General features: G+C 36.5%; 2 protein-coding genes across 4 annotated transcripts in view; one reads left to right on the forward strand and one right to left on the reverse strand.

Moving 5' to 3' along the window:
• The window catches only part of LOC113520474 (dual specificity calcium/calmodulin-dependent 3',5'-cyclic nucleotide phosphodiesterase 1C-like), a 224,248-nt gene that overhangs the window by 77,024 nt on the left and 122,027 nt on the right, over nt 1-25,197 (forward strand). The gene's annotated exons all lie outside the window — the stretch shown is intronic.
• On the reverse strand, nt 17,428-22,022 carry LOC128201082 (uncharacterized). 2 transcript variants are annotated; one of them, XR_008253066.1, is made up of 3 exons: nt 20,774-22,022; nt 20,192-20,402; nt 17,428-17,819 (listed from the first exon to the last, which is right to left on the reverse strand). XR_008253066.1 is itself a non-coding variant. In XM_052896731.1 (2 exons), the coding sequence occupies exons 1-2, from the start codon at nt 21,740-21,742 to the stop codon at nt 20,397-20,399; spliced, it is 975 nt and encodes a 324-aa protein (XP_052752691.1). In that variant the 5' UTR covers nt 21,743-22,022; the 3' UTR covers nt 19,191-20,396. The 2 variants fall into 2 exon arrangements, 1 of the variants encoding a protein (XP_052752691.1); XM_052896731.1 differs by lacking the exon at nt 17,428-17,819 and having other exon boundaries at nt 19,191-20,402.

The raw sequence follows: 25,197 nt of genomic DNA on the forward strand, positions 1-25,197 counted from the left end.
ATTTGTTACACTATTGCAGTGTTGGTTTGGAGTATCTGTTCATACTTGGCGCTTCATGGTGAGGTGTTTTTGTACTATTGCTCGGTTGACCAGATTGGTGATTCTTGGTCTATATTTGATTAACCATGACTACATGTGGGATTTGTTTTACACCAGATGTACAAAGAAACAACTTAACTGTTGCAAGTGATTTTATGTGAATGTAATACTTTTAATGCATTGTTGTGTTAGTAGATGGATTCATGGGACTGTGGGGTGTTTAGGGTGGGCAAGCCTGTATTGTTTAAATAGATATTTTGTCTTGATTTATTATAAACTTTAATATTGATTTTGTTGTAGTAAGCAAGCTGATAATAACAATTCTGTGTGTATTACTGATTACTAATAATATTTAATTATGCTGATATTATAGGTGTGGATTTATTTCCTAATGGTAATAAAAGTACTAAAGGATTCTCTGACTATAGTTACTCTTAACTAGGTGTGAGGTTCAGTATAAAATTGGTACTGTATGACACTTGTGAAGCTATGTATTTTACTCATATTTAGAAAGGAGGTTGTCCTGGCGATGGGATTTGTATGTGTGTTGTTTGTTCATGTTATATTGATTAGACAAGTTCAGACAGGGTTAATATTAGTGAATGTTTGCTGGATTTATATTTAATATACATGTTTTGAATATTTTATGGGAATAGTATGGAGATATACAAGTAGTAGGATGTGGTATTAGTGTTTTATAAATTTAATTATTGAGTTATATGTTTATGTCGGACTGTATCCAAGGAGATATTATCCTATTAATATCAAGTTGGGACAATTACTTTAAATATTAATAAAGCAAACACTAACACTGATTATTCACTTCTTTAATAAATTTGCATTGGAGGTTAGGAATCAAATAGATAGCATATTGGGAAATCTTCACCACACATGTATTTGAGGAATGTTCTTGATAATTAGTACTGTATGTATATATTATTGCAAGTACAATTGCAATAAGAATGTTAAACTTCTGGTCTTCTGTTCATTCTTGGATTTGAGAGTAAGCTTGGCTACTGATATGAATATAAAGCTGCGGCATTGCTGGATACTATTAATTATTACTGGTGTAAACCTTGATTATTTATATCACTGATAATTTAGTTATATATTACGGTTGATATATGATGATTTTATATTTAATTATATTAAACAAATACAAATAAACAAACTTGCTAGTATTTGTTACGTTGACAATTGTGATAGATAATCAAAATTCAATTCAATACATCAATACGTCATTCAATACGTCATTAATGTGACAGATGTCAAACAAAAGGAGATTATACACGTTATGATTCTATATCTAAGTCTATAGAAAATTTATATAATTTTCTGTTATTTTATAATAACTGTAGGGGAAATATTGGAATTATTTATATGAGAAATTTCACTTAAATGATATGATAATTATTTAAAGACCTAATTTCTTAGGGATTTAATCATGATGATTTAAACACTAAAACACTTGTTTATCTGAGAAATCCTCTTAGTAAATAGGTTTACTAAGACACTAAAAGGAAGTAGATATAGTATAACTATAGTACAGCTACAATAATTGTATGGGACTTACTGTCCTTTCTATACAAATATATATTTAATCTATATCTTTCACATTATAATTATGCAATATATTGCCTCTAATACTACAACATACACAAATAGGACTTATTGTCCTTCCTATATACCTATATATAATAATTGACCTGGCAATTTAATGTGTAATTTATCAGTACTTATGACAACAACCAATTAGGACTTATAGTCCTCTCTATAAAGCTACATAATTATTTAATCTAATTATTTCACAATGTGAGTAATCAAACCTCTACAAATATTACAAAAGATCTCTATTACTCTCAACACAATAATAGCTTGTTGGACTTAGTGTCCTCAAACTTATAGAAAACCCAACTGGTTATTTCACGAGACGTTGTTACCTTGTGATTAATCAGTGTCTTTTAAAGGACTTATAGTTCCTTTAGATATATCTCTCTGAATAAATAATTGGTTAATTCACAATGTGGTTAATCAACAATAATATTATATATAATTGACTGGACTTATAGTTCATTCAATAGCACTCATTACTTTTAGTAGCTCTCGACCTATGGGTTGGACTACTCATTCTTAGGCTCCGGCCTAATCAACAGATTTAACTTGAACCTTGAGTATTCTTGGTATTAAGTAAATAATATTAAATTGACAATGCTATGTTATGATATAGCAATTATCAACATTATATGGCTTGGCCAATTCCAGGGTGTGGAAGGTATCCCCTATCACACAAATCTTCATCTCTATCGGACTGTCTTCACAGGTGATCTCTAATGTCACATTATAGGGCCGAAGGGTTATGTCCCATCAAAGTAAGTTCTGGTGTCTGGGTGATCTCGCTTCTTGGTCTGATCTCTTGTGGAGCCGAAGGGAAACCCCCATTGAGTAAGCTCGTAACAGGGTGACGCTGGGAAACAGTTTCGTACTGTTAGTGGGTGATCTCTATGTCGCCATATAGGACTGAAAGGGTCATCGCCCATGAGTAAGCTCTCGTGTCGGAGTGATCCTGGGATTTCAGTTCCGATCCGTTTGCCTCTGGCAAACACTAATTTATACTGGAAGCATCGTGGGGCTGGTGGAGCCACTGTAATGTTGAAGTAAATGTACTTATGTTTGGTTTGGAACTAAGAATACTCATTCCCTTATTACCATCAGAGTGCATTAATAAATAGTAATACCCTTCCCTACCTTTTAGGAGGAAGAGTTATAGATAGTTGGAAAGTCTTCCACTGGTCCGGGCGTGTGAGGGGCCCGACCGCTCCCCCATTTTTTTATTATGACAGTTATTCTGTAATTTAATATTAAATTAACATAACCTTCTAGTTTCGTGAATTATGAGTATAATTCATTAATTATTCTTAATCCTTAAATATTTATCAATCATCTTCATTATTTAACTCCTATCATATACCAATTAAAGAACCTTTTGGTTATTACACACACAACGGGTCCTACATTACTAGACGATCACACATTTATTTATTTGGCCAAATGATCAAGTGTTCTACTATAAGATCTGTTCAATATTATATGTTATTGTAAGGGTTTATATGATTCATAGGATGTTTGGGATATATAAAGCAATATAGGTATGGAGTTATATTGAGGGTGTTAGGTCATTCTTTATGGTAGGTTTTCATTAGATTTTCATGAGTTTTCATTAGGTTAAGTCTTCATAGGCTTTTCCTTAGGCTTTGTAGGTTTTCCACGTGTAGGTTAGTTTAGAAGGTAGTTAATATATAAAGGGGTACACACACAGGGGGGGGGGACCATCACACGGTCCACATGGTAGGGAGTTGTAACCGTCGCATATAGACATTAGCAATACCATGGACATAACAGAGTAGACTGTTTCGCCCGTGATTTCCCCCATGCGTTGCTATTTCTGAGTACTAAGGTGTTGGTCCTCTGTATTCTGTAAATTCACTGCTATATCCCACTCTTCAGCCGGAACACAGCCATGCAAACACGACTGCTTCACGGTAGAAACACGAATGGGACAGAGGTATCCAAGCAAATGACTTTTGTACTGTCTCCCTCTGGAATATATATATATATATATATATATATATATATATATATATATATATATATATATATATATATATATATATATATATATATATATAATTTATAATCTTCGCCAATCTGCACCGATTTCAGAAGTCCTGTTGTGAACGATTATGTTTACTGTCATGCTGGTTCAACGTTGGCAGTGCAACGGTTAAATCTTCGACAGTCTTGGATTCTATCACTGTGCAGTAAAAAATAAATTACACATTTATGTATACTTGTATTGACCTGGGTTTTTTTATGGATGAATGGATGATAATAGAATATTAACCCCACTTGCATTAATGGTATACGCTGACGGGGCACCAGTTAGGGGTGATAGGTGTAAATGAAAAGGCAGGTCAGTTAGCCCATCGTGATGAATACACCTAGAAATCAGCACGATGGTTTCCATGGAAGACCACGTGGAGATCAATCTGACAGGGTATATTGCTAGCAATAGGACTGGTAGTCTGCATTACTTAAATACAACCCCCTACCCCCCACCCTCTGGGCTTGGGCCTTTTCTTTGTATCAGAACAGATCAACGGTTATCCGCTACTGTTTATATATAAATTAGTACACGACAGTGGCTTGAAATTACAGGATGTTGATGCATAACGTCTTAGCAATCAGAAATTCCAATGCGTAAGGTAGACACATACAGTAGATGCCACGGCCTAATTCCATTATGTTCATGGTACTAGTTATATATAAAAATGGTGTTTATATAGAGAAATCATTGATCTGTCTCGAGCTTGGGGTCAACAAATGACCCAATATAAACCCACACAATCACATAATTATTATTATTTAACTTATCATTCAATAATTGACCTATTTGATCCACCAGCGGCACGCAATCCTTTCTGTTATTGTTGTGGCTACAAATGGCTGAGGTACTACTGCATTATGATCGGTATCAATTTCTATTTCGTCTATAAATTAAATAATCAAAACATGTTAACAGAACAGTGTTGGAAAACCAAAACAGTCTTTGAAGATTGTATTACCAAATATCAACTCCTGTTCAAACAGAACTGATATGAAACTAATACAGAAATAAATCATTCATATATACATACATACATGTATGTCACGCCACGCACACTTAAATATTTCAGGATTAGATAGATAGATAGACAATTTATTTACATTACTTACAGCACACAAATTACAATAAAAAAAAAACATACACGTAATACACAGCAAAAGAGACAAAAGAATAAAAATAAAAATAAAAACACAAATAAAAAAAAATACAATAACAAAATACATAATCTAACAATCTCCTTTGTTACCATTCCTTCATGCGTGTGCCATAGTAACACAAAATGGTCACAGCTCAGTTTATTGCTTTGCCCTTAAAAGAGCAAAACACTGATATTCATTATTATTCATTAAACACTGAGATTAATTATTTAGTGTAAAAATTATGTGTGTACTGACAAGGGCCCTCACTGGACACTGCAAACTAAACAAGCATATGGCCCAACCAGGCTTATGCCCAAAAAGCGTTTGCAGATTTTGTCACAGTGAGGAAGAAACGTCACAGCACTTAATTTGTGGCTGTGGCCCACTCATATATAGACAATATATTTTCTTTGGAAAATACTTATTAACACTTTATATACCTGAAGAAATGAAAAAATCGCTACAAAAACATTTTAAAATTCCTATAATTGAAAGGAATTAGCAGCGAATAAAAGAGGCGAGCATCTCAGACCATGGAAAGGTCGTAGTGCCTTTTTTAGCTTTTTTTTCTGCCTGAAAAAAAAGCCCGTCTTTCAATAATAATAATAAAATATTATAAATATGAAAGTTTGGCTATTTATTACGCAGTTACGTTTTAAAATATTGTAGAGAAATTGGAGTGAAATTTTATTATACAAATAAATCAAGTCCTTGATTAAAACATAGAATATTTTATATATTAATCAGGCGGGCGGGCTTGTTAATGATTACCAACTAGCTGTATCTTGCGGCTTTGCTTGCTTGATCATAAAATAATTTTGTGTTTTGTTATACAAAATAATCAACCAAACGTGTTAATATTAATATAGGAGCAAAACAAAAGTAAACCTTATTGATTGCGAATAATAATCAATTTTGATTGAGATTTAGCAAAAAAAAATAACAAAAGTATAATCGAATTGAGTATTTGTTGCAAACTCCTTAATTCTTTTATAGATTTTATACACAAAACACAATTGCTTGGGCACCTCTGTCCTATTCGTGTTTCTACCGAGAAGCAGTTGTTTTTACAAGGCTGTGTTTCGGTTTGAAGGGTGGGATATGGATGGATGGTGAATTTACAGGTGAATTTACAGAGTCCTCAGGAATGGCAACGCATGGGGGGGTATCGTGGGCGAAACAGTATACTCTGTTATGTCCATGGTACTGCTTATGTCTATAGGCGATGATTATTACTTTCCATCAGGTGGACCGTCAGCGTTTGCCATTCTAAGTTACATAAAAAAAAAATACTTTAATTCATTATTTATACTAAATTCATCATATAATTATTATTTAAACACATATCGGTTGGGGTCCTGGTGATCTGTACTACAGGTCTTAACCTATTACAGACACCAGCTCCTCACAGCAGCGTTCCATATTATATCCTAAATACCTATGTGTAAATTTAAGTTGTTTGTGAGGAGACATAAGTAAATATATTACTAGCTGACCCCGTAAACGTTGTTTTACCACTTATTGCGAAATATAAAAGTCGCAATTAAAATACAGGGGTTGATCGTAAAAGCGTGAAAATTTGAATTTGTATGGATTTTTCAATGCTTAATCATAATAAAATAAAAACAAAAAATTTAGTCTAAAAATAAAAAAATAAATATTTAGAGGTAGGTCACGCTTATCATTGAGGGGTATAAAAAATAGATGTTGGCCGATTCTCAGACCTACCCAATATGCACACAAAATTTCATAAAAATCGGTAAAGCCGTTTCGGAGGAGTTTGGTAACAAACACCGTGACACGAGAATTTTATATATAAGTTTATATAATTACACATACGAGTACAATCCATAATAATGCCCACAGTACTAATTTCGGAAGTGGGTGAAAAAACTCATTGTAATAACTTCTGTGGCCGGTATGAGTCTATTGGCTTTGATTAAAATTGCACCGCTGCCAATTACTGCAAATTCAATCAATAGGCCCCAATAATCCACTAATTGGCACGTATATAATTATTAATTAACAAAATAGCATAATTATACTGTTCCCTCCATAAAACACTGTATATAAAACCACTTTTGAAATAATTATGTCATAGATCTATGAAGTAGTTCGTCGCCAGTTTATGTCAGCTTTGTAATCGTCACTGTCAAATTACATGTATTTTGTTGAGTAAATGAATGTCTTGGGTCTTGGCGGCGGCTGTACTTATTTATATAAATTCAGGGTTGCGTAATGAATGAGTGTTTCAGTCAAGTGTTAAACTAGTCGTGCAATCCCAATGTATAAATATTTATCAGCTTTTTACCGTCCACTGCTGAACATAAGCCTCCCCCTTGGAGGGTTTTGCCAGTAGTTGCCACGCTTACAGGCGGATTGGCAGCCGTAATTAGGCTTTGGAGATGTTTTAAGAAGGACGCTGCTGCCCATCTCTCGCTCTCCCTTAATAGCTTCTTACTACAGAATAGAGTATTCTATGCTACGACCACACGGCAAGGCAATTTAATAATTAATAAATATTGTAACATTTATATACCATACTGGTTTTTACCTGCGACTGCGTCTGCGTCTGCGTCTGCGTGTCCGGGATATGGTAACTAACCGGGATAAAAAGTATAGCCCCATAATATCCTTCTCCATCCGTATAACGTACTAACGTGTATACCAAATTTTATAGTGATTAGTTAAGACCCTATGAACTAACATACAAACAAACTCATACTTATAAAACTAGTAAGGATGTTATTTTATAAATATGCTATTAGCTTTTACTTTTACCCGCGCCTTCGTCCATACATGATATAGCAGGGGTTGCCAACCAGTCGATCGTGGCAAGGCAAAAAATATATTATTTTACTAATCTAGCGGAAGATGCTCAGACGCAATGCTCACGTTAATATAAATAAGTAGTTACTGAGAATAATTTTCAATTTTATATTATCTCTCTTAATAAAATAAAAATACTACAATACTACATAATTGTGTACTAAACTATGTTGTTTCGTTTGAGATTTCAGAAAGTGTGTAAATGATAGATCGTACAGTTTCATCAGCAAACAGTAGGTCTTGGGTCTAGTGAAGTCGTCCATGCCTGGTATGTAGGATATATACCAGAGGGAGACTTTGTACAAAAGTCGATTGCTTGGGTACCTCTGTCCCATTCGTGTTTCAACCGTGAAGCAGCTGTGTTTGCATGGCTGTGTTTCCGTTTGAAGTGTGGGATATGGCGTGAATTTAGTGGGTACAGAGGAATAACACCTGAGTCCTCAGGAATGGCAACGCATGGGGGGGTATCATGGGCGAAACAGTATACTTTGTTATGTCCATGGTACTGCTCATGTCTATAAGCGACGGTTGCCACTTTCCATCAGGTGGGCCGTAAGCTTGTTTGCCATTCTAAGTTGTATAAAAAAATACTCATCAGGATAAAAAGTTACCTATATCCTCCATCCCATATAGTACGTGTATACCAAATTTCATGAGAATGGATTAAACCAGTGTTTACCAACCTTTTTTGTGCCATGCCCCTTTATAAACATTTCTAAAAGTTTCAGTTTAATTTTTTGTTAAATTTGACACCGATATCTACTCGTAGCATTAAGTACGTAGCTTGTAGTATTCGAGAGGGTTAAAATCGCTTCGAGTCCATTTTTTAATTGCCCACCTCCCCTTAACTATCAAATTGCCCCCCTGTGGAGCGCGAGCCCCACGTTGGGAAACACCGGGTTAAACCGTTAAGACGCTATTAAACTAACTTTGACATTCATAATATTATTAAGAATATTATTATAAACTATTTATAAATACGAGTATATAATCATAAATGTTAATAAACAGTCAAACAGTGCGTAATTATGACATTAATTAACCAAGAACAAAGGGATATAATAATGTGAGAATGTTCGAAACACAATCCATGCTTCCCCAAATTGCAAGCGTTCCTTTGAAGCAACCTTATTTCATATGACAGCATAATAATCTAGTAAACAGTAGGGGATCGTTTCTGTAGACCATTCTCTGTATTTTAACATTTAAATTTTATATTGATTTGTTATAAAATGATTCTCTTTGGTAATATGGTAATATTTATTTAATTTCATCGCTTCCAATCAGGTGAGATAGTAATCGCGAAATAGTAATCAATCGCGAACTCTTCAGTGGTATATGTGTACGTGCGTGCGTGCGTGCGTGCGTGCGTGCGTGCCTGCCTGCGTGTGTATAAATCTCAAAAACTCATGACAGCAATCTTTATATATATATATATATATATATATATATATATATATATATATGTGTGTGTGTGTGTGTGTGTGTGTGTGTGTGTGTGTGTGTGTGTGTGTGTGTGTGACGGTGATATGATAGGGAAGTGAAGTATACAATTGAGGTGTGATACAAAGCTTTGAGTTTTCCGCAACGGTATGAATGTGCAATGAATGTACGGGAAATTCTGCTCTCCTATTACATCGTTACAATAAAATCATAAGATATTAAATCCATCACAAATAGAGCTATAATAAGCAAGGCATATAACGATATATTTTTTATAGTAATCTTCGAATGACACGGCTATAATATTATATGTATGTTTATTACATCACCAAAATATATGGACGGATATAGCACGCCACAGAACTAACGAGTGCATAGATAGATACTCGTGTTATGTTATAGATCTGTTTGTCCTCTCTAACATTTTATAAGCCTATCTCTGAAGTTTAATTTGATATCACACCGAAATCTTGATAAAACGAACCAAAATCCCTAATAGATTTAAGTCAAATTATTATAGTTTATGATAACAGTACTATCATGAAACTATCAAATTAAAATATTATTTTTGGAGATAAATTTAGGGCAGTGTTTTTCATAGTGTGGGTTACGACCCCCTGGGGGGTCCCTAAACCTCTACAGGTCGTAAGTTGCGAAGCTTTAAAGAAATAACAGTTTCGCAACGTAAACGATGTCTGTTTTAGATACTTTATTATGTATTATTTATTTATTTTCTTGTACTTAACTAATACCTAAGTACGAAAATAAATCAAAATGTACGGATTTGATATTTGCAATATAATAAAATACATGCAAGTTACAAACGTCTTTTATAAATATTTAACTCAAAGGAAATTGTTTAACTATCCATTGAGATACAGGCTCGGCCTAGTTCGGTGACTAATAAATCTAACTAAATATATATAATTTATTATTTAATAAAGACAATTATTATTATTATTAAAACAGTTATAAAACCACAAAGAGTAGGGGGTCGCAATATATTTTTACACACTGAAGGGGTCGCGTCGTGCAAAAGTTTGAAAAACACCGATTTTAGGGGATTGCGCCTCAGAATCGACGCCATTGTGCGTGCTATGTTACGATAAAATCGAAACTATTATATTACGTACTACGGAGTAATTAAAAAAAATAAAACCTTATTAATGAACGTCCCCTCAGTGGGTAGTGTTGTATATCTATGATTTTAATGAAGTTGGATAAATGCCAGGTATATTATTGTTGTGTAGATCGTTTGCTAATGATGATCAATTGATGAATGTAATTATAGGCGGCGTTATTTGGCGTTGTATCTCACAATGAATATTTAAATACGATATTTATCAATATTATCTCGTAGCGAGATGAATATAAACATTTGTAAAGTGAAATCGGAACCATAATATCCTTTTAAAGGATTTTGTTTTTATTCGCTGTTCGATTTTTTATTTCGTTTCTTTTCAGTATACAGTGTTTGTGTCTTAATTTTTTTTTGTGTCTGTCCGTCTATCTATATGTTTGTTTTGGTACTACGTAAAAACTAAAATGTGTTTTTTTTTCGCTCACACAATTCTGATTTAGAAAGTTTAGTTTGAAGTACTTTTTGGTTTCTATTTTAGAAGTAGGTGCTTAATTCATGTATTCATTAATTCACTAATGTATATTTATATATGTATTCACATTGTTGTACGTATGCATATTTCTATATGTATTTAAAAACGAACGGTTTCTTGCCTCCAGTCAAACTGTTTATAATTACTCTTATCCATCCAAAAGTTGCCTGGAAGAGATCTATCTTCTATTATTATTTATTTTATTCTCTTCGATAAGGCTACCCATTATTTTCTCAGTGTAATCTTGTAATTATTTATATTTATAATAAGTTTACTATTGTAATCTTATGGAGGAAACAATAAAGAGTATCTGTCTACATCTAAAATCGTGTACGAAGCAGCGGGCAAGAGCTAGTAAATAAATATCACTCAAGCCTTGAAAAGTTGGAAACAATAAGAGATCTACATAATAAGTTATGCACTAAGAGCAAAAGTTCGACTAAAAGTCACTGTGTGTATATTAATTTTTCCAAAGCCAGTGATTCTCTGTTTAATAAAAACTTATTCGGATTCAAGTGGTCCCCGAAATTACTTCTGGCCTTTTAGTACTTACGTATATAAAAAACCATTTTTACTGGCTGCAGAAGTATGATATTTTCCGGTATATGTAAACCGAGATGGTTAGCGTAACATGCGCTGGCGCAACTTTAAAGAACTTGACGGATTTCAATGAATTGAAAGTCATTCGTTGACTACCTCAATTAATATAAATTCTTCTCTATCTTTCTTTTAGTAAATCAGTGGGGTCAGGTATATATATATATATATATATATATATATATATATATATATATATATATATATATATATATATATATATATATATATATATATATATATATATATTAATAAAACACTAATGTTCGATGTCTATTAAAGTCTATAAATTACACATGATCATATTATATACTGATTCGCTTAGTATGTTTGTCTGTAGAATTTTATCATAATACAGACAGTTCCTATTAGCTGGCGCTGATTGATGAGCTAAATATAGAATTACAATTGTCTTTTTACAATTTCCTATATCCCAATGCGCACATCAACGCATTTCCTTCAAATGAAGTTATGCCAAAAACGCAAAATCGCGACGTGCATAATATTATTTCGTATCGCGCGTTGTACATACGTTTTCCGTGTTTATTCCATTTGTACATATACTACTACGTCTATATCTATTTATAGAGGTCAAGATCATTTTCGTATGTCTATTCCCAAAAGCATTTGATACCGATAATGCCTGCAGTATTGAAACTTTGCTCTCGAGGGTCAAACGAGTATATATTGCTCCACTAAAAAACTGCTTCATTTGTAACGCACACATACGAGTCGTTAAAAGACGAAATGTTTCACAGATACCCCACGGTGTAAATATTTGAGTAAGCAACGTGGAATCGCTTGTTTGCATATAAAGAAAAATCAGCTTGCATCGTCACAAGATTCATAATGGGACCAATACGGGAGCGAACGCAAAAATAATTGTGGAAATCGGCTCAGATTTGTTAACGTACTTGCATTATATGTATATGCGAAAAAAAATTGCATGAAATTAAAATCTATGTTCTCTGGAAGTTGCTTAAAAATCAGTGAAGCAAATTTTTGTGTTATTTGTTTGCAAATTTTTTTTTATACTGCTTTAGCTTGGTTTAATGCAACTGTAAAGGGTTATGTTTGTTAATGGGATTGGATCACTGGAGTTTTTTTTTATGCAACTTAGAGTGGCAAACAAGCTGACAGCCCACCTTATGGAAAGTGGCAATGGTTGCCTATAGACATGAGCACTACCATTGACATAACAGGGTAAACTGTTTCGTCCATGATACGCCCCATGCGTTCCCATCCCTTAGGAATATGTATTTTTAGTCCTCTGTATTCTGTAAATTCACTACCATATCCCATCCTTCAAACTGAAAAACAGCCATACAAACAGAACTGGTAGAAACGCGAATGGGACAGTTGCCAAAGAAAACGACTTTTGTACAAAGTCTCCCTCTGGATATAGAGGGAGTTTGAAGTCATTTTAAAACAGAAGCTATTACACGAAACGATAGTAGGTGTAAGTCCATGGTGCTGTTCATGTTATCAAAGGACGGTAGCCATTTTCCTCTTGTCGACAGTTAACTAGTCCGTTCTAAGACTTATCAAGAACTCAAACATAGAGTATTTTTTCTTAGAATAAAAATAATTTACAGAGAAAACACCGCCTGTTTAGATAGGCAGTGTTCTCTCTGTTGTGTTTGTTGAAACTCTGCACATTGTTTAGTCTGTGGTATAATTTTTTATATAAAGCTTTATGTGCATGTGTGTGTGTGTATTATAGATTATTGTAATAAAACTTATTACATTAAACACCTTTTATGTTTAATAAGATCGCCGTATAGTCCCGGTAAAGAATAGGCTACCATCTTCTTTCCAGTAGGTGTCATAAGAGACGATTAAGGGCGAGAGTTAGGCAGCAGCGTCCCTCTTAACACATTAAAGGCAGAGATCTTGACGAAAATATGCTAAGTAACGCGGCAATTTTGTCACTTCTCCATGACGACTGTACTCGTTAATTAACTGGCTAAGCTACAGTCAAGATCAATCGCATTACTACGACTCCCACCTTTAAGCTACAGTCGAGATAAATCATAGTACTTACGACTCCCGCCTTTAATGTGTTAGAACATATCCAAAGCCTAACTGCAGTGGCCAAACCGTCTGCCGTGGAGGAAAGGGATTGTTAGTAATGGGGTCAAATAGCCTCATTACTAGCAATCAGGCCGACCTCCATGTGGTTCCCCCTGGAAACCATCGTGGCTAATTCTAGTTGAATTCGTCAGGATGGGCTAACTGACCTGCTTTCATCCTCATCAGTCATCTATCACTGGTGCCCCGCCAGTGTATACCGATAGCGCAGACGCAGACGGTACCATACCATTATCACCCATTAAAAAAAACCGCCTGCTAAGCGTGGCAACTACAAATAGTTTGCCAGCAAAACCCTCTAAGAGGAAGGCTTATATGTATGGGGTTGGACATGACGTGCAGAAAGGATCGTCTACCTTTATTCTAGTCAATAATGATATTTAATAAGACCGACTTTTGTTCAGACAAACACATGTTAGGCACTAGTGCAGCCCAGATACTTATTTAAAAACTGTCTACAGCATGATTAACTTTCCCGTAGTAAGTCCGTCTATGTCCTTGTACCATAAAAACGAATAATTAAATACAAATGACGCTGACAAGCAGCGCTCGTAATATAATAAAGCCCGTATTTCAGGGAAAATGTGTGCCAACATTCACAATCTATTTACATTGACATGGTGTTTATATGTAGAAATTATTTATGTACGGTTATGGTGGGTTTCATGAAATTAATTTCATTTAATTTAATTTACTTTACGCTATGAAAAATCTTATTAAATGCAGATTCATTTGCACTGGTTATTCTTTGTTTACTTCGTTAAGAATGTCGTGAGTATAAGTGCATATGTATAACCATGTTTATTATTTACAATTGTAGAATGCTTATTTATATAAATAACTATTTATATATTTATTTATTAATCTAAAATTTATTATATAAAAATAAATATATAATGTGAAATGTAGTCTTTACGTAGCAGCTTAGGTTAAACATAATACGATTTTTTTGGGTGTTAATGACGCTTTAAGGGTTCGATACCGCTTGCAACTCTGGGATCATCGACAATTCTCATAGCTCGTCGTTGCACTGAGTCGAAAGGTTCAAGCTGGTATCTAGGTGCTCCCGCCCATAAGTGACAGCAGCACTCCATGTGGGGCCGGTAATATATAAACCGAAACATCCTCGCAAAATTACGAGTGGGACAGATGTGCCCAGTGCAGACGATTTCCGTACAAAATATTCCCATGGCAAATCTCTTTTATTCCTGTCAATCAATGTATTATCCGGGTTATACGAACCAGGTCACGTGTGAAAAATAGTAAATAAATAAAATAAAATCTATACTAATAGAATAAAATACTGCAGGAAAATTCGCTGATAGATAAACTAATATATATAGTTATAGAGTAGAGTCCCATGAAAACGTAGCCAAAAATACGTACATAGAAACAACCTCTAAATAAAATTAATCGTCACATCAGCTTTTAACTGTCCACTGCTGAGTATAAGCCTCCCCCTTAGGGGAGTTTTGCCAGTAGTTGCCAAGCTTGGAAGGCGAATTGGCAATCGCAGTTAGTCTTTGGAGATGTTTTAAGAGGGATGCAGCTCATTTCATTTCATCTCATCACCCTCCTTTGTCGCCTCTTACGACACCCACGGGAAAGGAAGGGCTGGCCTGTTCTAAGCCATATTGTACAAATGAAATAAATAACCAATCGCAATATTCAATCAATTAATCTAGTTTCTTATTTCTACTACTATTGAATAATGTTCAAGTAACAGGGAGAGGAACTTTGTACAAAAGTCGATTGCTTGGGTACCGCTGTCCCATTCGTGTTTCAACCGTGAAGCAGTTGTGTTTGCATGGCTGTGTTTCGGTTTGAAGAGTGGGATACGGCGTGAATTTACTGAGTACAGAGGAATAACACCTGAGTCCTCAGGAATGGCAACGCATGGGGGGTATCATGGGCGAAACAGTATACTCTGTTATGTCCATGGTACTGCTCATGTCTATAGGCGACGGTTACTACTTTCCATCAGGTGGGCCGTCAGCTTGTTTGCCATTCTAAGTTGAATAAAAAAAAATCTGCAGATTATTTTAGAATCGAGTCAACTGTCCGTTTGCTTCCATTTTCAAAATTACCAACATAGTTCGAAGGATATGTAAACTGAAGTGGCAATGGACTGGTCACATAGTTCGAAGAACCGACAACCGATGGTGAAGATAGGTTCTTGAGTGGCGCATCGTAGTATGGCATTCCCACTTGATAGAACGACGATCTTAAATGCATTAAGAAGTATCAGTGGATGCAAGTGGCTCGGAACCGTTCTTTATGGCAGTCTATGGGAGGCGTCTATATTAAGCAGGTCAGGTAGCCCATCGTGACTAATACGCCTCAAATTCACCACGATAGGTTTTAGGAGAGACCACGAGGGTACAGTGCTAGCAATGGAACTGGTAGTTTGCATTACTAACGTCTGAAATGAATAAAACAACGTTATTATTGATTACTATAGATTAAAAGCGATGAAAGTGCCAAGGCAACATAAACCTTTATAATTACTTGCTTCAATACTGCATACAGTTTACAATGTTGAATTTGCCACTGCTGCATCGCGCAATAGCATATTGATCAGCTTACTAAAATATTTAAAGCGTACCGTGTCCCGTGCGCGTATGTGTGCCATGGTGTTTGTTATAGGCAATTTGGTCTAACGCTGTTCCAACGGCAATTTATCACAAATCGGATACAATAATTTCACCTCTATCCAGGTTTCAGTCCATTAAATAAAATGTACAATGTCGTAGTCTCGTTTTGTGCATGTATAAGGTTATTTATAAAGGTTAATGTATTGTGGAAGGAGTAAATTGTCTTGGTTTTTTTTTTTGGGTTACGTACCACCAAAGGAAAGGAACCCTTGTAGGATCATTTCATTGTCCTTTTTCTTAGAGACGCATGAAGGTATCAAGTAGAAATTAATATCATATACTCAGGTTTGCAATATCTTAGAACAGTAAAAATATCAAGCTTTTAAATCGACGCAATCAAAAGATACGGCCGTTTTTGTTCCATTTATATCGCATATTTTGACATTCGCAAAGGGAATCAAAACCTATAGGGTACTTCCTGTTAGCCTAGAATTATGAAATTTGCCAAGAAGCAGTGTCATGTAGTGCAAGTAAAAGGAAAAATTCGAAAACCATAAATTTCTAGGTATTTCACAGAACAAAAATAATTAAATTTTATGGATTTGTAAGGAACTGTCGTTGCGCGAGTCCGACTATCTCTTGACCGGCTTTTTTTCTAGACGGAGACTTTGTACAAAAGTCGTTTGAGTATCTCCGTCTTTGTATCCCCATTCCTTCCAGTCTTCTCTGCTATAAAGTCGCGATTAATTCTGGGTGTATTTTGACCTGCGTTCATTTTCACCTTTCCATTCCATTACAATTTATTTTAAAAAAAGTAGCTGTACTTACATGGCTGTTATTCCATTTGAAGAGTGAGATATAGGTGTGGCACAGAGGCGTAATGATGGCGACGTATGAGGTATATACCATATTACTTTTTATACCACTAAGGTGACAAACAATCATACGGCCCACCTGATGGTAACGATTACCGTAGTCTATAAATACCAACAATAATATCCCCAAAGAAACCTCTTAACCCCCTGTAATCCCTTGGAGAAACCTCGATAGGGGGGAGCTCATTTCAATACCTTTTTTTTACAACTTAGAATGACAAACAAGTTGACGGCCCACCTGATGGAAAGTGGTAACCGTCGCCTATAGACATGAGCAGTACCATGGACATAACAGAGTATACTGTTTCGCCCATGATACCCCCCATGCGTTGCCATTCCTGAGGACTCAGATGTTATTCCTCTGTACCCAGTAAATTCACGCCATATTCCATCCTTAAAACGAAACACAGTCATGCAATCACAACTGCTTCACGGTTGAAATACGAATGGGACAGAGGTGCTTAAGCAAACGACTTTTGTACAAAGTCTCGCTCTGGTATATATACCCCTCCCGTACCATGAACGTTACAGTGTATTTGTAATATTTTATAGTAGCGGGATAAATCACAGGCGAGCGTTCAATATACAACACACTTTATTTTGTAACTGCCCTCCAATTATTAATAACAGTGCTACCCACTACAATCCTCTACACTAAATTTATAACTAATCTTAACTAAAATTTATAGAAAATATTACAAATTAATTTTAAATCTTATGTCTAGGAAACTTAAGTCTACACATTCTAACTGGGCGAGTTCGGGGTGGTGTCGGAACAGGCGGGGCAGGTGGTCGCTGCTCAGGTGAAAGTAAAGGGCTCCTAATATTCCCTGTAACTTGTTCCGATCGTTCTGTTTCCTGCGGGTTGATATTTTCCTCCTCTGACTCCTCCGACTGTACTAATTCCTCTGTACCTTCTCCAACCTGTGTTGTACCTTGAGAATTTGTGTTTAACGATTTATTTATATCCGGAGTAGAAACAAGCGATAATCGACTACTAGATCGTTTACGTATCTGATCCACATGCCTATGTACTACGTTTCCATCTTTGCTTATAACTTCGAAATTACTCGGCCCTAAGCATTCTGAGATTCGCCCTGGTACCCATTTATCTCCCCTTGAATACTGTCTATACCAAACATCATCATCCTCTTTTATTTCTCTTGTCACCCCTGTTGCAGAGTTTTGTTGACGTTGCTGGGCCCTTCGTACATTACTTTCCCTATCTGGCTTAACTATATCCAAACGGGTGCGGATACGTCTCCCTAACAATAATAGCGCCGGGCTCTCACCAGTAGTAGAATGTTCCACGTTTCTGTAGTATGATAAAAATGCCCACAAGGATCTATCAATGTTTTTTCTTTCTTGTACTGCTTTCTTGATTACTCGTTTAATAGTCCTTACGGCATTTTCCGCTAATCCGTTAGATGCCGGATGATAAGGGGCCGTAAAAATGTGCTCTATCCCGTTATGTTTGATAAAATTTTCAAATTCTCTAGACGCAAACTGTGGTCCATTGTCGCTAACAATTTGTTTAGGTAAACCCCACCGACTAAATAATTCGCTTAGACGATCTATAAGTCCAATAGCCGAAGTACTGGTAACATTAAAAACTTCTAACCATTTTGACATAGCATCAATAACCACTAGATAAGTTTTTCCAAAAATTGGTCCCAAATAATCTAAGTGCAGCCTAGTCCATGGCCTGCCCGGCCAGGGCCACAGGCGGGGCGCGTGTCGCGGCGGCGCGTCCGCCTGCGCCGCGCACGCCGCGCACTCGCGACACATTCGCTCCACCGCCTCGTCTACCCCGGCCCACCATACGTAACTGCGAGCTAAGGCTTTAGATTTGGCTATTCCCATGTGAGGCTCGTGTAACATAATTAATATTTTCTCTTTACATTTATCTGGCACTACTAACCTGTGGCCCCACATGACACAACCCAACTCTTCATATAATTCCTCCCTCCGGTTATAATACGGTTTTAAACTAGAAATCTCACATTGCGTAGGCCATCCGTCGCGAATATAACTTAGTACCTTTGATAATAAGGGGTCTCGAGATGTCTGCCGTTTAACTTCCCGATAATCTAATAATAAGGCCTCTTGTACAAAATGTAAATACGTTTGTTCCGGGGGTGTTGGTTTATTTTCTTGTTTACTGCTAATAATCGGCAATCGCGATAAGCCATCCGCGCCATTTTCTTTAGTACCTACAAACTCAATATCAAAAGTATATGCAGAGAGAATTATGGCCCACCTCTGCATACGACTAGCTACCATCGTTGGTATACCCTTATTAGGTCCGAAAATAGATACCAGAGGCTTATGGTCTGTACGTAATGTAAAATGGCGACCATATAAGTATTGGTGAAACTTATTCATACAAAATATGATCGCTAATGCTTCGCGGTGTATTTGTGAATAATTTTTCTCCGTATCACTAAGTGTACGAGATACGTACGCAACCGGCCGCTCGCGGCGGCCGTCATCGCTCGGCTGCGATAGAACACCCCCCAGTCCCCGTGCGCTCGCGTCGCACGTCACGAATAAAGGTTTTTTTTGGATCATAATGGGCTAAGACTTCAGTACTAGATAGTGTTTGTTTAATTTCTAAAAACGCTTTTTCACATTCTGGGGACCAGAACCATATGCGCCCCTTTTTTAGTAATTCATATAGGGGCACTAGTTTTTGGCTCATATTTTTAATAAACTTAGTATAGAAATTTATTAATCCTAAGAATGATCGTAATTCTTGTATGTTAGATGGTTTGGGTATGTTCTTTATCGCCTCAACCTTAGATGGATCTGTTTTGATGCCTTCTTTACTTATAACGTATCCCAAATACTGTATTTCATTCACGAGAAAAACACATTTACTACTTTTTAACTTTAATCCAAAGCGATGTAATCGAGAGAAAACAGCCTCCAACGCTAACAGATGCTCCTGTTTATTTTTCCCGCCAATAATAACGTCATCTAAAAATATTTCCACATTAGGGATACCTTTTAATAAATCACACATAGTACGTTGGAATATTCCTGGACTTGATGAAAGTCCATAAACTAGCCTATTGTACCTATATAACCCTCTATGTGTGTTTATGACAGTGTATTTTTTTGTGTCGTCAAGCTCAATTTGATTATATGCTTGAGACAGGTCTATTTTTGAAAAATAGCGGGCGCCGCTTAATTTTACCATAATATCATCTATTCTAGGTAAAGGATACCTATCGATTATTAAGACCGGGTTCACGGTTGCCTTATAATCCGCACAAATTCTCAAGGAACCGTCAGGTTTCATTACCGGTACTAGCGGAGAGGCCCAATCGGAGCAGTGGATGGGCTCGATGACCCCGTCGCGCAGCATAGCGTCCAACTCGGCCTCGACGGCCTCGCGCAACGCGTAGGGTAGCGGCCGCGCGCGGTGGAATACCGGCGAGGCGTCCTCGCGCACCCGCAGCGTCGCCACCCCGCCTGTGTACCGACCCAATCCGCCGCTAAATAGCTCTTTATATCTGTCAATCAATGAATTTATTTCATGTGACATGTGACCAACTTCGTAATCTACACTATGACAATTGCTAAAAACAGGTAGGTTTATTTTTAACTCTGCTAACCACTGTCTACCGAGTAAGGATGTCGTACCTCCTTTTATAACAAATAATTCGAGATTCTTTATATTATTTTTATAACTAACCAAGGGTTTAATTATCCCAAGGGGTTGAATTTTAGTACCATCATAAAAATTTAAAACTAAATCGCTTTTCTCAAGTTGGTGATGTTTGAAATATTTATTATATGTTTCATGATTTATACATGACACAGCTGAACCTGTATCGACTTCCATATTAATCAATTTATTATCTATTTTCATTGGTAGACTCACCGCTCTGTAATCGTTCAAACACAAATGATGAAACTCCTCTTCATTGGTGTTTATGTCACGAGTTAGATCCTCGGTCGCCTCACCGTAGTACAACCTCGTGTTATTGTTGTGACCTCTACGACTACTGCCGCTACGTTCCGGGCATACCCGACGTAGGTGTCCGATGCGCCTGCATCTGCTGCATGTATAATCGCGGAATCGACACACTGTATAATAATGGTCAGCCGCTCCACAACCACGACAATTACGCTCCCAGCCACCGCTGCCGTTGACCCCAGTCTGTGATCCGACTGTTCCGCTCCGCGCGGTGTTTGCCGGCCGACCTCCGCCGCCGCGCTGTCCGCCACGTGTGCTATGTGATCCTCTTCTAAATCGCCCCTGCATCGAATGCACTGGTGGGGCTCCTCCGTCGTCCGCAAGGTTTAAGACCTCGCACCCAGCTGATTTTAATTCCACTGCTGCCGCGTCGCGCTCCGCTGCCTCTAGTGATGTTGCTATCCTGACTGCCGAATGATATGTCAGTAATTTGTCGTCTTCTGCGAATAATCTCTGTCGTATAATATCGCTTCTTAAACCACATACTAATTGATCTCTTAGGTTTTCCTCTAGATCTTTAAACTGACAGTGTCGTGCGAGTTTTTTTAATTCAGCCACGTAACTAGTGATGTTTTCGTCGACACCTTGACGACGCTGTCTAAATCGATGTCTTTCAGCGAGCACTGACGGTGTTGGTTGCAGATGCTGACGTAATAATTCCACTGCATCCTTGTAGGTTAAGTCCGATGGTTTCCTTGGATCTGCGAGATTTGATAACAATTCGTAAGCTTCATCACCCATCACTGATATCAGTGTCGGTAATTTTAATTCCGGTTTCACCTCATTTGCAACAAAATACATATTCAATCTTTCCACGTATGCCGACCACGCGCCATTTCCAACATTGAATTCACTGACTTTGCCTACTGACATTTTTTTCTAAAATTATATTATTCTCCGTCTTTTTAAATATAGTTTTGCACTTCCGCGTAAGTTTTGACTTTAATTTCGTCGCCAATGTAATATTTTATAGTAGCGGGATAAATCACAGGCGAGCGTTCAATATACAACACACTTTATTTTGTAACTGCCCTCCAATTATTAATAACAGTGCTACCCACTACAGTATTCTTTATAGTTTATAATGCTATTCATATAACATGCAAAATAGACAACAATTACCACTTACCAGCAAGTGGTCTAATAAAAAATAAAATCCAATAATCCGTTTTTATATACAAACTTTTCAATATCCCCGCCAACTTTCACATTTACAATGTTAGTGAGCTAGTTTGTATTACGTACAGTAATAATTTTAGTTTCCTTTTATTCTAACCAACTAAGGGCTAACAATGTTCAACGCAGATAATGTTTTATACTAGTCCATGAATATCTTAACCATTTTCCCGATAATTCCATTACGAGGTCTGTCCGGAAAGTTCGTATAAAAGTGTTCTGGAATGCGAGAAAGAGGAGTGGGGAGGCCAGGTAAGCGCAGGACCCCTTCCTTATGTCCCTAACAATGCTTCAGTTCTGGTCTGACCGCCGTGCGGTGCGAACTGGCTTGTCACGCCATCTGTGAAGTTACCTCTTAACGAAACCCCGTCGGCATGGAGCCCGCTTCCGTTGAAGAGCAGCGCGTCGTAATCAAGTTTCTCTCGAAACTCGGCAAGAATGGCCGTGAAATTTTTGCCGATCTCAGAACAGTTTATGGGGATGATGCTGTGAAGGAACCAACCGTCCACAAGTGGCTAAAAAGATTCAGAGAGGGCCGAGAAAGAGTTCGATGTTCGGGGGATTGTCCATCAAGAATTCGTCCCTCCAGGCCAGACAGTTGATGGAAAATTCTACGTCGATGTGCTCAGACGCCTCAAAGCTCGTGTGGCACGAGTTCGTCCAGAATTGGCGCGAGAGGGGCGTTGGATTCTTCACCACGACAATGCCCCTGCCCACACCTCTCTTGTTGTCCGTGAGTTTTTGAGTAAAAATTCCATTACGGTGACCGAACACCCCCCCTATTCGCCGGATTTGGCCCCGTGTGACTTCTTCTTGTTCCCAAAAACCAAATTGGTACTTCGGGGGCGGCATTTGGGGGACATAAATGAGATAAAAAAAGCTACGACGGGGCAGCTGAGAAACCTACAACCAGAGGACTTTCAAGGAGCCTTCTCACAGTGGAAACGGCGTTGGCACAAGTGCATTATGTCACAGGGGGAGTACTTTGAAGGGGATAAAATTGATTTACCTGAATAATTGTAAAATAAAATTTTTAAAAAACTTTTATACGTACTTTCCGGACAAACCTCGTATAAGGGTCTTGTCACATTAACAAATTGTACAATGGTTTTTTTTTTTATACCACTAAGGTGGCAAACAAGCATACGGCCCACCTGATGGTAAGCGGTTACCGTAGCCTATGAACGCCTGCAATACCAGAGGTATTACACGCGCGTTGCCGACCCTGAAGAAACCTCTTTACCCCCTTTTTGAAGAACCCCATGCTGTAGTCTTTTAGGAAAACTTCGGCAGGGAGCTCATTTCATAACCTGGTTGTACAGGTTTTCGGAAGTCAATGCGTAAGTAATAATAACTACTCGTATATTTTTAATTTTCGACTCACGTAAAATAAATTGGCTGTGTGGTTCCGGCATAGAATAGGCCAGCCATTCCCGTGGGTGTGGTGAGAGGCGACTAAGAGAGGGCGAGGAATGGACAGCAGCGTCCCTCTTGAAACATATCCAAAGTCTAACTGCGGTTGCCAATCCGAATACCAAGCGTGGTAACTACTGGCAAAATCCCCAAAGGAGAGCCTTTTGTTCAGCAGTGGACAGTTAAAGGCTGATAGGATGATGATGATGAATAAAAAAATAGATATAATGTTTATCCAATTAAAATGTTATGATTCTACAGTGGGGGGGTGTGTTTCGTATGATTTTCTAAAATTTTTTACACATTTTCTAAACAAACATTGTATGTTTGGGTTCCAAAATAGCAGTCCGTAAATTAAAAAAAACAGTAAAGAATTCTTTTGTTAATTAATTACATATTTTCCCCTGTCCTATATTTAAATGGCCTACTTAAAAAGGAATGTCAAATTTATTTACAAAATATGTGTACGTAAGTAAGCAATAAAAACGTATAAATACGTAAGTAATTAAAAGTATATTTTTATTTCTCGTCTCGTGTAAAATAAAATAAGAATTAATATTTATTTAATTTTTAAAAATCTTAATTTCACTATAGTGGAGTGTTGATATTTATGATTTTATATACTTTTTACGTTTCTTAAACAAACATTTTGTTTGTTTTTCAAATAGTCCTTGAACAACAGCTGGAAAAAAATATATCGTCTTTTAAATTAATTATGTATTTTTCCCTGTCCTATTTATAAATGGCCCATTTAAAAAAGAAATGTCAAGTTTGTTTACTAAATATGCCAAGTAAAACAAGAAAATATTTGTAAATTTACGTGACGGTCGACCAAACCGCCCTGTACCTGCATAACAAAGCTTCTCTTAAGGGGGGGAATGCAATTAGATGAGTAAAAAAGATTTTATAAGAAGTCTTTATTTTTATCAAACTTTGTTTATTTGACTTATTTTGTTAACAACGAAGCAAAAGAAATTTTCTTCTTTTTTTTTCAAACAAATCTGTAACTTCGTCGTTAAGCTTGGAAAAAGTAAAAAATTCGACGATTACAGGAAGTATTTGGCAAAAAATCGAAAATATTGGGCCAATTTGCAATTTTTAAGGTTAGCAAAATCAAATGTTAGTTTTTTAAAATTCGACAGCTTTCATCTAAATCGGTTAAACAATTTTTGAGTTATCAAAGACTTCACAACAAGCTTCTAAAATACAGGAAATTCATTTTGGCTAGCTGAAAATAGTACTTATAAATTTTGAAGTTTATGAGCGCGCCATGTCTGTATTAACATGTATATTATATACAGTTATTTCTGCACTATAAATATATGTATACGAGTATATAAGTAAGTACTCAGGTATATAAACCGTTTCAGCGTATTTCAAAAATATACAATAGTCAATATATTCCCTAGGTCGATAGGTATTTTAGGTAACTATTTTAAAATTTTCTATGTACATTGTACAATACATTTACTATGTTTTTAAGTAATAATAACTCTTTTTGGACCCATCTAATTGTATTTCCTTAAAGTGAATATTTAAATACATAAGCGTTTTAATTCATTTTGTAGGTACATACACAAAATAAATTAGTTAACACCATATGTTCCGTCATGTTTTCGCGGACCATATGCTTACTACGGGGCCTCCTATACCGAAATGTCTTAATGTTTAGACATAATGTAACATACGTAATTCCCATCACGATTACGTACTCATTAAACTTGCAGCTCAATTATAAA

Source organism: Galleria mellonella, unplaced genomic scaffold, assembly GCF_026898425.1.
Source record: "Galleria mellonella isolate WM207_F2 unplaced genomic scaffold, CSIRO_AGI_GalMel_v1 utg33, whole genome shotgun sequence".
Classification (NCBI taxonomy): domain Eukaryota; kingdom Metazoa; phylum Arthropoda; class Insecta; order Lepidoptera; family Pyralidae; genus Galleria; species Galleria mellonella.

Excerpts from the sequence above, each read along its gene's own strand:
- LOC128201082 (XM_052896731.1), bottom strand. The coding sequence starts at position 21,742 with ATGTCAGTAGGCAAAGTCAGTGAATTCAATGTTGGAAATGGCGCGTGG.